Source organism: Ambystoma mexicanum, chromosome 2q (assembly GCF_040938575.1).
Source record: "Ambystoma mexicanum isolate Mex_15411 chromosome 2q, UKY_AmexF1_1, whole genome shotgun sequence".
NCBI lineage: Eukaryota > Metazoa > Chordata > Amphibia > Caudata > Ambystomatidae > Ambystoma > Ambystoma mexicanum.
Genome location: NC_090924.1, coordinates 453865713 through 453881241, shown reverse-complemented (window position 1 = coordinate 453881241; position 15529 = coordinate 453865713). Strand labels below are relative to the sequence as shown.

The window sequence follows — 15529 nt, the reverse complement described above, 5'->3', positions numbered from 1 at the left end:
AGTAGGAGGGGTAAGGTAACGTGATGAGCTTGGCCTGAATGGCTGCAGCCTGGAGGAACTCTTCTCCCTTGTACCAGAAACATGATATGATAAGTAATTTATAATGCGCCTGTACACACGTGTTTCTAAGCACGACAAGACAAGGGAGAGAGAAGAGAGGGAGCACAGAACAAACGATCTTAATAGGCCTTGTGTCATTCAGATCATGCAAGTGCAGTAATGCAAAGTGCAGGGGGGTAGGGAGAGGAGAGGTGCCAGGGGGAGGGAAAGGGGAAGTGCAGTCAGGGCAGCATTGCTCTGAGTAAGTGCAGCCAGGGAAGCCCGGCTCTGGGTAAGTGCAAGGAGGCAGTGGCCTGTAGGGTTACAGTTACAGTCCCTAAGGGTGCAATAGGCCTGGAGGCAGTGCAGAGGCTACTGGTCGTGGAGGAACCTGGTACCATGCAAAACTCTGAGTGTAGCCAGGCAACCAGTTAGCATAGCAGACAGCTAGGTTAGCAGGGGAGAGAGAGAGAAAGAGAGAGAGAGAGAGAGAGAGAGAGACAGAGAGACAGAGAGAGAGAGAAAGCAGAGGCAAAAAGGAAGGTCTTGAGCAGCTTCTGGAGCTTCAGGTGGTCCGGCTCAAGTTTGAGAGGGGCAGGGAGGCCATTCCAGAGGGAGGGAGGCACCTGCAGAGGAGAGAGATCTACCCCCACTCTCTGCCTGGAGAAGCGTCTGACCCTCAGAGAGTTGGAGGTGGCTGAGCGAGTGGCTGAAGAAGGATGGTGTTTAGGAAGAGAGAGTTGGATTTAGTGTGGGACCCAGCCCCAAAAAGCCTTGTGGGAGATGCAGAAGGTCTTGAATTTGATCCTTGAAGCCACCGGGAGCCAGTGCAAAGATTTCAGTGCTGGGCTTGAGGCCAAGGACAAGTCTCACAGTCCTGTTCTAGAACAGTTGCAGAGGGCGGAGAGTAGAGAAAGACAGATTAAGAAAGAGGCTGTTGCAGTAGTTCAGCGTAGAGAGAACCAGGGATCTGGAGACAGATGGTTCTGGAGGAGCAGGGGAGCACCTGTTTGGATGACACTTTCATAGATCGGACTTGTCTAGAAACCTTGTCAAGTGTGATCGGAGAGAAGAAGGAGAAAGGAGGATGAGAGTGATGAAGTGAGAAGCCAGAGCCGTACAGAGGGCCTGGGAGGGAACAGAAGAGGTGGAGACTATGGGCCTCATCACGAGTTGGGCTGTAGCCCTTAAATGCGGTGGTAACGGTATTACAGCTGCATTTAAGGGCTGGCCCTATCACGAGTTGGGCGCTAAATGGGCTGTTTTACCTCCAGCCTTTCTCTGGAGTGAAAATCCCCTGTTTTCTGCTGTATTACCGCCGGCTGTATTAGCCCGCATAATTAGTGCTGAAAATACCCCATTGAATCCAATGGACCCAATGGGGAATGGGTATTTACCGTTAACACCCAACTCGGGATCTGGCGGTAATACAGCCGGACCGGTCGGTGCTAGGGCTATTACAGTCCGCCATATTACAGCCGGGAATACAGCCCAACTCGTGATGAGGCCCTATAGAAGGATTAGCCGGCTCCTTGCAGATTATAAAGAGTTTGGCCGTGTTGTTACAGGCCGCAGAGATGCAGGCTTGGATGTGGGTTCTCTTCTTGGATAGGAGAGAGAGTCTGTATTACCTTTGGAGCAGGCGGCATGTCAGTTTGTCAGAGGATGCGCCCGACGCCCTCCACTTCCTTTCAGCCACCCTACATTTGCGTTTCAGAGTGGCGAGGTCGGAGCCATACCAAAAGTTTCACTTGGAGGATAGGCTTCAGATGGATTCTCATGAAAGGGGCAGTGACATCAAGAGTGTTGGAGATAGAAAGATGCAGGTTAGAGAGGGCTAAGCCACAGGTGTAGGAGGAGCATAGCTCAGCGGCAACGTGCTTGCCTTGAAAGCAAGACGACACGAGCAACACAGGTTCGATCCCCGGGTCTGCGCTTAGAAACCTCTGGGTATTAATCGTGTTATAAATAACCCATCACATAATATCATATCATAGAAAGTGGCGGCAAAGGCATCCACTGACACACGCTTCATGTGGCGAATGACTGAAAAGGTAGGTGGCAGTGCTGGGGTGGGCTTTGCCTGGGGGACAGAGAGCTTCAGGTGAGAGGAGAGCAGAAAGTGGTCAGTCCAAGAGAGAGGGCTGGTGAGAGGGTTCGAGAGGGTGATGAGAACATCCAAGGTCTGCCTGGCAGAGTGCGTCGGACCAGAGGGTAGAATGGAAAGACAGAGGGGGTCATTCCAAGTTGGGCGGTAAGGGTTTAACGGCACCGGTAAGGATGCCGGTGCCGGTAAACCCTTACCACCCAATTCCGAGTTTCCTTAGTGGGACCCGCAAAGGACGTGTGGTGTCACCACACGTCCTTTGCGGGTCCCGCTAAGGGACCAGGGCGCTAATAACGGGCCCGCTATTTGCAGGCCCGTAATTAGCGCCTTCCCCATTCCCATTGAGCCCTATCGGGGCTCAAATGGGAATGGGGAATGGTCTACTGAATGGGGACTTACCGGGTCCTCCAAGGTCGGAATGACCCGGTAAGTCCCCATTCAGCCAGACTGGACCCGGGTTTGGAGGCAGCCATGGTGCTAATAGCACCATGGCTGCCTCCAAACTCGTAATGACCCCCAGAGTGTCTCAGAGGTTGTGGAAGAGTCCCAAGAAGGGATTAGAAGCATCCAGGTGGATGTTGAGGCCTCTGAGGTGGAGAGGTTGAGAGGTAGAGGCAAGGAGAGAAGAGGAGTGGTCAGCCCACTCAGATTGGAAGATGGTGACCTGGAGGCCTTTAAATGGTGGCCCCAGTCAGAGAGAGGCCAGGAGAGATAGAGAGCCTGCAGACCAAGTATTCAAAGGAGGAGTAGGCCTGTATAGGAATGACAGAAGCAGAGACCCACTTCTTTAAAGATATCATATATATTATCTTTTTCTGATCCTTTATGTGACAAGTGTAACATATTTGCCACCTGTCCACATATAATGTGTCTTTTTCTTACGTTAAAGTGATGGACAAATGCAGGCAAGATCATTATTGAACTGATGAACCTGCCTGTCCAACAATGCAGCAACACCTTCTTGTATATGCCAGCACTCAGAGCATGCACTGGCCTTTTCCCTGGCGTTGCCCTCATGCTGGTGCCTTTGGCTGATGACTGTCTTGTTGTTGTCTTCCCTGTGCTGAGATCTACTCTGGGGCCCACTGATGGAACTTGCAACTGGGCAGCGCTGATGGCAGGCACATGCTAGAATGTGTTTAAAACTCTGCGAATCAGCGGCCTGACATGTCTCTGCACATTAGTGGGAATGGTTAGAAGGGAATGGTTTAGTCCCCAGTTTAACACGGTGCTGCATCGTCCGGATGAGAGCCCAGGCCTGCAGAGGCACAGCAAGGCCAAAGCTGTGTGTATCATGTGCCAACCAGATCACCGCCACTAGCACATATGCATGTGTAAGCCTGCCTGCTGAACTAGTTAATTTCCCTGTCTCTAGTGACTGCTGCCTGTATCACATGGCCACGCTAACCACCCTGCTGTGGCAATTCTGCCCCTTATTAGAGTTGTATTGGTGCCCGTGTCTTGCAGGCTGACTGAAGCAGTGTCCGGGCATGGTCAGCACTAGCTCCACCTTCTGGCTCATTGTTATCATTATTATTATTATTAGTGCTTTATAATGTGATTTTTAAAGCCAGTCTCCTCCAGTTTCTAAACACCAGACAGGGGCTTGAATCCATGTTGGCATTGCCCCTGAGCTATCTTCCCAGCCTGTTATTCATGAAAAGGGACAACCAGTACAGTAGCACAGGGCAGTACCTCAGGTTCATGACTAATAACGTGCAGGCCAATAATGCAAACACATGGCCCTTGCATACTGTTTTTGTTTGTTGTGTCACTACAACTGACCAACAGCTAGGATAATGAAGTTGTCAACATGCTTCACATCATCATCAAACTGAGTCTGGGACAATGAATGCTGTGACTCAGAAATAAGTCCCAGGACTCAGCCCTGGCAAACACCTACACAAATTAACTACTTGCACCTTTCATGTTTGATGCGGTCTGGCACTGTTTACCCGCAACATTGGGATACACTTCTATGATTTAAACGCACAGTACAAGGGTAGATAAAGGGAATCTTCTGGTACTCTAATGAATGCACAAAGAACTAGGGCAGGGTGCTCTGATACACTGGTGAGTGGGGAGGTAAGACTCGTGGAGCTGTGGAGAGCCTTCAAGAGGTGGAAGCTCATTAGTCAAGGTCCGAATTTGTGTGACTTGCAGTGCAAACCACGCAATGACTATGGCTGTGGTCTGGGATTGGGATAGTGGGTAGACAGTGCAATTCACCTGGAGATTGGGGTGCTTGGTGTAGGGGGGAGAGCCGGAGGGTACATCGCTCATGGAGATTATGCTAATGGCTGTCAGGATCTTGCACATCAAAATAAAGAAAGGGAAGATTATGGCCTCTGTGAAAATGAGGTGGCAATCTGGTATGGCTACTTTGCCTCATACACCAGGTGATCGAGAGGGATAATCACCCTTATTCGCAAATCTATGGAGTTTATTTTTGCAAGATGTGAAAAATTAAGATCAGGGAATGTACGTATAGTTAAGGGAGACACTGATGGCATGTTTTTCAAATTCAAAACTCTCTGGGCAGTCTATTTCTTTATTTTATTTTATTTATTTTTATTTTATTGGATATTTGTATTATTGGATATTTGTAAGGCACCTATACTACACATGGTGTTTCAAGGCGACACAAGACAACAAAGGGACCAGGGACAAAAGAGAAAGATAGCAATAATGGTCGTACTAGGCCTTGTGGCATTGGGATTGTGCAAAAGAAGTGCGAGGCAGAGGGGGAGGGGCGAGTGCCCGTCTGCGTGATTGCGAAGAACTAGGGTGGGAAGGGAAGTGCAGGGTATAGAGGAGAGAGTGTACATGAAAGGGGGGTTTGTAGGAGGGGGAAAGGGCCATAGGGGCTAGGTGAGTGCTAAAGGGAGGCCCAGAGGGCAAGTGCCAGGTAGTTGCATAGGGTGCAGGGGGTGAGAGTGCACATGCTAAGTGCGAGGGGGGTGCACTGGGCAGGAAGGGATCTGGCGCCCTGTAGAACTCAGAGGGAACCAGGCAGCCATTCACTAGGCAGACATGGGTGTTAGCAGGGGAGGGGGAGAGGGAAGGAAGAAGAGAAAGGTTGGGTCTTGAGGAGCCTACAGAATTTAAGGTGATCCGACTCAAGCCTGAGAGGGGCAGTGAGAGAATTGCAGAGGGAGGCTCTTTTGAAGGAAAGAGATCTAGCCCCCACTCTTTGCTTAGAGAAGCGTCTGATCTGCAGAAAGTTCGAGTTAGAAGACCGAAGGGCTCTAGCAGGAAGATATTCAGGCAGAGTTGGATGTAGCGGGGTCCCAGGCCCCAGAAAGTCTTGTGGATGATGCAGAGGGTCTTGAACTTGATCCTAGCAGCATCCGGGAGCCAGTGGAGTGATTTTAGGGCTGGAGAGATGTGATCCCTGGCTTGAGGCAAAGGATAAGTTTTGCATTCCTATTCTGGATTAGTTGAAGGGGACAAAGGGAGGATAAAGGAAGATTGAAGAAGAGGCTGTTTCAGGACCAGAGCTCCGGAGACATTGGGTTTTTGGGGCAAGGTGAGGAATGTGAGAATGCTTCTGAGGAGGTGCAGCTAATAGTGGGCCTTCTTGGCAAGATCCGTGATGTAGTTAGAGAAGGAGAGAGAGGAGTGAAAGATGGCATCAATGTTTTTTGCCTCACAATAGGGTGTGGGGGAGGGGACCCATAGGAGGCAGAAGAGGGTAGGAGGGAAGGAGAGAGCTGGGGTCCCAATGAGAAGGATCTCAGTCTTACTGGCATTAAGGCAGAGATCATTGCCAGCACACCATGCCTGAATAGCAGTCCGACAGTCAGGGATGTAAGAGGAGGATGAGGAGGCAGCAGAGTAAGCTTGAAGGAGAGCTGCATGTTCTCTGCATAACACTGGAAGTGAGGAGAGAAGGAGGAGATCAGGTGGGTCAGAGGGGCACGATAGATGTTGAAGACCCACGACAAGAAGATAGAGCCTTGAGGGATGCCACAGGTGGAGAGCGTGATGGAGGAGAGAAAAGAGCCCAATTGAACCTGGGAAGGTCGGTCAGAGAGGAATGAAGTCAACCAGTCAAGTGCCAGGTCCGTGATTCCAAAGGTGTCATGAAGCCGAATTGTCAGGGTGGCGGGATTGACCGTGTCGAAGGCAGAAGAAAGATACAGAAAGATAAGAATGGATGGAGAGTTGGAATAAAAATTTCAGAGCAATTCTTCACGGGTGGTCGGTAGAGCAGTTTCTGTGCCTCTGGCTGCTCTGAATCCAGACTGGTGGTCGTGGAGACAACCAACAGATTCAATGTGTTGATCAATTGGGAGATGACCAGCTTCTCCAGGAGTTTGTGTTTGTCCAGGAAAGGGATAATGGAGATTGGATGGTAGTTAGCTGGGCAGGAGGGATTGGCAGAGGAATTTTTGAGGAGAGGATGCACAAGGGAGAGCTTGAGGGGTAGCGGAAATGAGCCAGAGGCAAAGGAGTGAATACAGAAATCGGCCAGGGCTGGCACAAGGGTGGCAATGTTGTCCTTGATTGTTATGGTGCAGCAGGGGAGCACCTGTTTGGAGGAGACTTTCATAGAGAGGACTTGTTTAGAGACCTCATCCAGTGCTATGGGTGAGAAAGAAGAGAGTAGGAGAAAAGGGGAAAGCGGAGCCTAGGGAGGCCTGAGAGCAGGGGAAGGACGAGGGGTGAATGGAAGAGAGTTAGGACAGGATGTTCTGAGTTTTGGTTAGGAAGTGGGAGCCCAGTGAAGTACATAGGGTCAGGGAAGGCAGGGTAGAGGTGGAGACTGCAGTAGGATTGGCGAGTTCCTTGCAGATTTTAAACAGTTCACCCATGTAGTTAGTGGACCCAGAGATGCGGGCTTGGTTATGGTTCCTCTACTTTGACCTGATGGAGAGTCTGTATTGCCTTTGGAGCAGGGGGTAGGTCAATTTGTCAGAGGATGTGCCTGATGCATGCCACTTCCGCTCAGCGACTCTGTACATGTGTTTCAGAGAGGCTAGGTTGGAGTCATACAAGGGGTTGCACTTGGAGGCAGGCTCCATGCAGATCTTAAGGATAGAGGCAAGGATGTCCAGGGTGTTGGTGATAGAGAGATGAAGATTAGCAAGGGCAGAGTCAGTGTGGAAGTCAGTGGTAGGAGTGGGAGGGGGGAATGAAAGTGATGGCAAAAGCAGCAACTGAACCTCGCTTCATCGGTCGAATGACAGAGAAGGAGACTGGCATGGCAGGCAGAGGCTTAGCCAGGGGACCTAAGAGATCCAGGTGAGAGGACAGGAGATGGGGATGTCTGCTGAGGAGAGAGCAACCAAGGTGTCTGGCTGAGTGTGTCAGACCGGAGGGATGAATGGTGAGTGAAAGAAAGTCACAGAGGCTGCAGAAGAGTCTAGTGGATGAATCAGGAGAGTCAAGGTGAATATTGAAGTCTCCAAGGAGGAGAAGCTTGGAGGTGGAGGCAAGAAGAGAAGCGATGAGGTCAGACCACTCCGAGAGGAAGAGGGAGACTGGAGCAGGGGTATTGTAGATGGTGGCGACAGTCAAAGAGAGGGTTGGAGAGACATCAAGCCTACAGACGAGGCATTTGAAGGATGAGTAGGTCTGAGTGGGAATGATAGCAGCAGGGACCATTTCAGGGAAGATCAATGCCACTCTGCCTCCAGACCGGTTAGGTATCGGCTTAAAGGGGAACTTGTAGCCCTTGTAGTGTGTCAAATGCAGCGACAGAGCTGGCAGTGAACCACGTCTCAGTGGGAGAAAGAACATCAAGGTCAAAGTCTTCAAGAAGGGGACCGATATCAGAGGAATGTTTAACAGCAGCGCGAGAGTTGAGGGTAGCTAAGTGAAACTGGAGGCCACCTTTGAAGGTCTTCCAATGAGGAGTACAGGGATGTGGTATGCCCATCGGTGGTGGTGAAGGGGAGAGGGGTGGCAGAAGGAGGAGAGGCAGAAGAAGGGAGGCAGTTGATGAGCAAAATGGAAGACACCTATCAAGGAGGAGGAAGTTAGGCTAAGAACCCTGTGCCATGATAAGACCATTCTGGTAGACCTTAATGATGCCCTTAGAGGATGGGAAGTGCGCCAAGAGTACCTCCCATATAGTACCACCATTAATGGGCGAAGATGAGAAAGGGGAGAGGACTGAGACAATATGGGGAGTCTGTAAGTCCAGAGAGGGAGCGACAAAGAGCATGTCAGTGAGCATCTGCCTGGAAGAAGCGATGACATAGGTGTCACCAATGGGCAGACCTAGGTTGGAGACCAGGAGAGCTTTCTTGAACTTTTTCTGTCCAGTCTTTGAAAGAGGGGTAGGATAGGCGATAGAGTAGCAGTTAGAGTAACTAGGGGAGATGGAGAGTACCATGAAGGGAGAGGGGAGAGAGATGTAAGGAGGAGAGAGGAGAACTGCACAATGCACAATGAACTCACCAGGCGGCCTAGCAGCAAAGCAGGTGCAGAGGAATCAGCTGCATGACTTCACAGAGGTCGCCGGACAGGGTATTTCACTGCTCCAGCAGCAGAGGAAGTGAAGAAGGAGACTCAAGAGGGATGAACACTTCTCCAGAGTACAAGGAAAAGCCCAACAGAGGTCATGGATCTCCATCAATGCCAGTCAGCGGAATGTTATGGGTCATTGACCATAAAAATGCAGACGTTGCAGGCTTTTGAGTCAAAAAATGATCTCATATGCAGGACCAGCAGCTCACAATGATTTCCTTAAAATAAAAGGTTGCATCTATTACCCCTTTAAAGATTATGATGGCATTTTTAGGGATGACTGAAATACAGTGTTGAATACTAATCTGGGTAAAGCAGTATGGGGAGGGCGGGCCGGGCGCAAGGTAAGCCTGTGTGATCAAGGGCTACCTTTCATTTGACTGATACCTGGAGGCTGAAGCATGGGGAACATAGGCAGTACTTGCTTGTCCCTACACAATACTTCTCCATACAGGACTATTTTTTTTAAGACAGGAGCTGGTCGGTAGAATGTGAGTATGTTACAAGGACCTCCAAACAAATAACTTTGATGTTTGGGTAAAGGGGATGGTGTGGGCGCATATTTAAGCATTATTCTGATGTGGCTTTCCGGGGTGATCTTCTGAAATACATTTGTTTTTTAATTCTTAGTCGACAGGTGAAGTGGACTGAGGTCAACATTGGGGTATATGCCTGGCTAAAGATAAAGGATTCTTGAAGACCATTCAGAGTAAGTGTGGGAAGATCGAAGGGGCATAGATGGGTTGCTGCTGCAGCCTCATGCATGGGATTTACTGTAACCATTACTGGCATAGATAGGTTGTTGCAGCACACTCATGCAATGGATTTAAAGTGATGTATGTTTGTATAGATATTCTGTGGCTCCATATTCATGCAGGGAATTTACAGTGACCATTAAGTACATAGATATGTTGTGGCTGCAGGCTCTCACAAAGGATTTACAGTGACCACTACTGGCATAGATAGGTGATGGCCACAGGCACATGCATGGGATTTACAGTGACCATTACTGGCATAGACAGATTGTGGCCATATCTCATGAAAATTATGTAAAGTGGTCTACATAATGCAAAGATTGTGCACAAAGGCAGCGAGGAAGGATGTGTTGAAACATTTGAGGAAAAACTATAGGTCAAACATCATTTAAAATGGGCATCTTCTTGACAAAGCACAGTAGGTGGAATGCATATATTAATGTTGTCTGAGATAGAAAAGGAGCAGATTACTAAATGCATTTCACTCTCAAAGTGTTGTGTACTTTGGTGAAATGCTATTTACTGAATACTTTCATGTGTTACCTCGGAAAACCATTTATACAAATTGTATGCTTTTTACCAATTTTTATCAAAGATTGTGGTATTTAAATGCACCAATTCAACACACTATTTTGAGCATTTTCTCGGAGAGAGAACCCCAATCCTCCGAACTCACCAACATTTTCAGAGCTCTCCTGCTACGGTCACTCACACTAATTTGGGGAAATATTTAGGCCCCTCCACTGAAAAGATTCACCAGAAATGCCTCACTGTGAAGCATGAAATTTACTGGATTTTTTTCAGGCGTTACCCTAGAGAACTAATTGTAAATTCTATGGATTTTTCCTTCATTTTTCTAAAAAATGGTGCACCATTTCAAAACATTATTTAAAAAATGTTCTTGTGTAGATGACTCCATCGACCACCCACCCCCCCCTCAATAATTTTGAGGTCACGTTCTAAGCTTGATTGTTTACAATCATTTGTGGACATTTTTAGACCCCTACGATGAAAACATTCACCACCTGTGAGGACTGACCAATGGATCATTTCGAAGCATGGTGCACCCTCTGGAGCGCTCATTGACCCCTCACACAAAAAGCTGCCGCTGCCACTGTTGTACTGAATAATGCCTCTTACTTGCCACAAATACTGAAAATATTGAATACCTACGACTCTAAGATTTTCTGAGGAACAAAGCAAGCACAACTAACATTGACTCCTGAAGTTTATTACATGGAACACAACCTTCACAGCTACTAACCTGCCAAGAGAGATGTATTTGGCCAGAACGTGCCTGTGAAAGGAGTGGGCTAATTTAAAAGCTCCAGTTACCTGTTGACAGAGATGTTGGGCAGGCAGCAGCAGCAGCAGCAAGGGAACGGGTTGGGAGCCACCTCCTCGCCCTCCAGCTGTTCCAGCATCTGAGCTTTGCCCCCGAAGAAATCGGTAATGAGGGCCAGGAACTTCCACAGTGTGATGGAATGGTAGCTGAAAGAGCACAAACAAGAAGCTGTTAGCAAGTCCCAAGTTTATTGGCTAATTAGTTATCACGCTGAAACAGACATAAGCTTCCTAATAGAATTCAAAACCCAGCATAAATAGTAGGGCAATTGTGTATTACTTTCAATTGTCATGTACAGGTGTAAATTGTGGAATTGTAGTTGTAAGTCTCAACTTTGCCTCTCCCACTCTGCCACCCCCTTCCCTGCTCTCCCACCCCATGCCAGCTCCCTCCGCTACCCAGGAACCCTACTTGTAACCCACAGGTGCATTTCCGATATAAAGAACTCCTTTGCTCCCCAGATACCTGGCAACCTGAGACTTTATAAATCGCATACATGCATGCATACAATGATGAGTTTGCAGGCTCTTGTTCGGATGTCACATGTAGTGTCAGTGATGGTGCACAAAGGCAGCCAGGAAGGAGGTGTTAAATCATGAGAGATTATAGGTCAAACGCCATTGAGAATTGGTCTCTCCTTGACAAAAGGCCTGCAGGTGTAATACAGATATTGGGCCTCATTACGACCCAGGCGGTAAGTTTACGCCATGGTGGTTGGCGGACTTACCGCCCCATTCCGAGGTTGGCGAATCGCGCTTTGCCTCTTTGTAATTTATTATACAGAATTGTTGCAAAGTCAATTTAGTCAAATTTCCATCTGTTCGTGATTTTATTCCCAAAGAGGCAGCCGACCAGGGATATAACCCATGGACCAGGAATAGGTTTGCATTCAAGGCAACTCTGAAGGTAAAGAAATACGATTTTGGGACTTAACCCAGCACATCTAACAACCGCTAGAGACCAACTAAAGGGAGTTTTTTGTATCCAACGAGAGCACCAGCCACTGACAATTCATTTGAGGAATCATTCTAGTATCAATAAGAATTATCAGAGACAGTTTTTCAAGGAATTATTCCATACAACCATAATGCCTTGTACTGGTTATCACACTAAACATTGAAAACTAAGGCCTCGAGGACGAATTAGGTGGAAACACGTGTTGGCTGACTCCTTGGGAATAAAATCACGTACAGATGAAAATTTGACTAAATTGGCTTCGCAACAATTATGTAAAGTTAATTTTAAGGAGGCAAAGCGTGATTCGCCAATACCAATCCATTTTCAGTCTGGGGGTCCGTGTGTCTTTTGGTAGGCCTGGCAGCACACCCATTATTTCCAGATTCCATGCAGTGCTTTTAAGCTCACTTAGTTCTTTTGTGAGCCCCTACTTGTCCTCTTGAGGGAGTTCTTGGTAGACCGTTGTCAGTGCTGTGAGCTGTTTGTGTGTCTGGTACAGCAGGTGTATCCACCTCAGGCGTTCAAGGCCACATAAAATATCCATTTGTGTATACCCTTTTGCCTGAAGCCCCTACATGTTCCCCCTGAACCTACCACAGTTCCCTGCCAGCTCAGGATGCCTGGAAGCATGGACATGGAAAAGATGTTTAAAATGTATTGCTTGTCACAGAGGCCTGCCCGCTCACTTCCAGCATGGAGCAATGCCAGTTCCAATCGAGGTTAAGCTGAATGTCTCACAACTGCCAAAACCAACATTTTTGGCTTGGTTAAAGATAACAGCTCGTGCCCCCTAAGCCTCCTACCAGGCGCCAGGCAGAGAGACTGGGATGGTGGCCTGTGTGGTGGGGGTGAGCAATGGTCCACAAAAGTTAGCCATGATGTACGATTGTAAAGCATGGAAGGCCGTGATTGACCAAGGATGGATATGATTGATCATGGTTGGAGAGCATTGACAATATTCAGGAATCCCGGTCAGTAATATTTGATAATGGTTGGCAGTGGTCGATTGTGGTTGGAGATGTACATATATAGTTGGCAATGGAGGTGGCCAGAGTGCACGTCCACTGGCTGATCCTAAAAGATCTATGTCAAACGCTAAAGTGACAAATGCCTGACCCTAAAGTGGTTACCAAAGGAGACACAAGGCAGTGCTGCCAAGCATCACCTAAGATCTATATCTCTCTTCCATATGCCAAACCTCACCTTTACACTTCTATGGAATTAATTTGCCTAAAGGGCAACCTAAAGAAAGCTACAACTAAAAACTCCTTTCTTGTATTCTATATCCCTGATCAGGTGATGCAAACAGCAGCCAGTTAGAGCAAAGTGTGCCGATTTTGAAAAAGTCCAAAATGGTGATGGGGAAACAAAGTTGGGGGTATCCCGCAAAAAGGTAATTTGGGTGTGATGTTGGGGAGCATCGAAAGTGGACGCCTATCTGCATTTCTCAAGTCTATTTAAGCATGATAAATAATGTGATGTCAATACCTGACATGTGGTGAGAGTACTCAGTCGCAAAATAGCAGTACATGGCATATAATGTGAGTAGCTGGAGGGCTCTGGCATATTATACCAGTTCATAGCATTACACCACAATATCTAGCCATGTCATGACACAGCATGGGCACATGGTGCCATTCCTACACTCTATCACTGGTGCACTACAACCAATCGTCCATCCACTCATACACAAAAGAAACACATACCAAACACATCCCAAACCACACATCCATCCACACTCTGCCTTATCGCCTAAGTATTGAATACACATCACTTAGGCCTAAAACAAGCCAGACCTATTGGCTTTGTCAACCCTTGTTAATTATACAAGTTATTGAACTTCATTTCTACCATCACGAGGAAGCCATTGCGTAATATGACAGGTTGAATGTTAATATTATTTGAATTACATTTAACTGGGTGGAATGTATGTTTAGGCATGGTAACAAGTGGACACCAGGCAACTGAGAAATGGGCTCACCCCATTGTTCCTGGGGGGAACCTGTATGTGGCTCTAGCTAAGGGCCTGATTGGAACCAGATTCCATGCTCTGACCGTCGTCACTGGAGTCATGCAGCGTTGACCCTTTGCTCATTTCATCAACAATGCATTCATATTTTCCTCAAATACCGACTGTGAAGCAGATGTGCACAACTCACATGGATGTCACAAAGTTGCAGACGAAGGACGAACGGGGGACATACATTCCAATAATTGAGGACATGCAGAAGACCTGCAGAAAAAGGCAGGCAAAGGTTCTGGTTAGCAGAAAAAAACATTTCAACGGAGCAAACCATAGTTTCTTCGACCCCTAAGACCATGGGAAGTGGTCTGTGTGGTACTGGCTCTCGGGTAATAGAGGTGGAGGGGGAGGTAGGGATTACTCTTGCCCATTTAGAGATTATATTCAAACAGGTGTCTGGCAGACCGCTCCACAGTAGATCTGGAGTTGGACAGGAAAACCACCAGGATTGTTAGGAGACCACATGTGTCCATGAAATTTGGATCCTGGACTCGTACTGCCATTGCCAATGTTAAGGACTGGGTAGCTAACAAATGCAGACACATGTGATGTGCATGTGTGACGCTGACATATGACACAATACTAAGATGTATCAGATGTGTTTCAGCATCACCAACCCCTAAGGCTACGCAAGGTTAGTTGCGCCCACTATTTTCCAAATAGAATGTCTAGTCAAAAGGTATTGTCATGTAACGTGACACATGTGTACTTTAGTGACCTGCCAACATGTGTGGATGGCAGTTAAGCACTCAACTTGAGATTGAACTGAGATCGATGGTCAACTGGCGATGACATGGGGCACCACTTGTATGAGTAGTTGGCCTAGCGCAGGGAAATAAAATGGGCACCCCATTGCATGGCGGCTCTCACCGGGTAGACCCCCAAGATCCAGAGATAGAGGCAGATCCGACGCGAGGAGCGAATGTTCCGGAAGAAGAAGCCCATCTCCTCCATGAAGAGGGCCAGCTGGATGAGAGCAACCAGTGCCGGGATGAGGAAGATCCAGAGCTCATTCTTGATCACTGCGGGGAAATGCACAGTGGTTTAGATGGAGAGAGCCTGCAGGAATCACCTGGCAAACCAAACAATGAAGCACAGAAGTGTCTGAACGTGAATCGTCCAGAACGGAGGTCAAAAACGGCCTCACACTCTTAATAGGTGTCAGAAAATATTTATATCAAATCATTTTTAGAAAAAGAAAACGTTATTCCCAAAATCAAGGCATGAATATTGACTTTGACCTTCATTGCTACATTTGAAGACCTCCCTGGTAGGTCTTTTGTCGTGGCGGCTATGGTGCGTTGGATTTGTTGACTGTATTCCATGTTCATTATCCAGTTATAACATTGATATGTGTATTAGTTCTATACCGTGGTCTTTTTAGTGTGCTAACAAGAACTTGTGAACTGCCTTATTATTGGTGCTGTATAACTGTTATTGACAGTTCTAACACCAGAATACAGCTGCCTGTCATGATATCTTTTTGACCGAGGGATGAATGCAAGACGAATCGGACTGTTTTGCTAAATTGTTTATAGTTGTACCTTTCATTAGATGACAGAGATCTAAATGTTCTCATTGTAGGATGATCCCCTGATGTGGACCATTAAACATGTGGTGCAGCACCTTCGTGCTGGGTGCCTCTCCCTACTTTTGCGGGGCGGCACCCAGTGCGAACATTTGCCCACGTGTACTCTCAACATACATCTAATCACTAGAACATACGTAGTGTTGCCACGCATACGCTACATGAGACAATTATGTTAATGGTACCCTGGACAGTCCTCTGTCAGGACTGTAGCATTCCCTTGAAGTTTTATGCATGT

General features: G+C 47.6%; 1 protein-coding gene across 1 annotated transcript in view; it reads right to left on the bottom strand.

Moving 5' to 3' along the window:
* Positions 1-15529, bottom strand: part of LOC138568973 (organic solute transporter subunit alpha-like) — a 61963-nt gene that overhangs the window by 23123 nt on the left and 23311 nt on the right. The window contains exons 2-4 of the mRNA XM_069646719.1: positions 14574-14725; positions 13840-13913; positions 10714-10869 (exon numbers count right to left, since the gene is read on the bottom strand). Of these exons, the coding sequence (XP_069502820.1) occupies positions 10714-10869; positions 13840-13913; positions 14574-14725 (382 nt within the window). The remainder of the gene's footprint in view (positions 1-10713; positions 10870-13839; positions 13914-14573; positions 14726-15529) is intronic.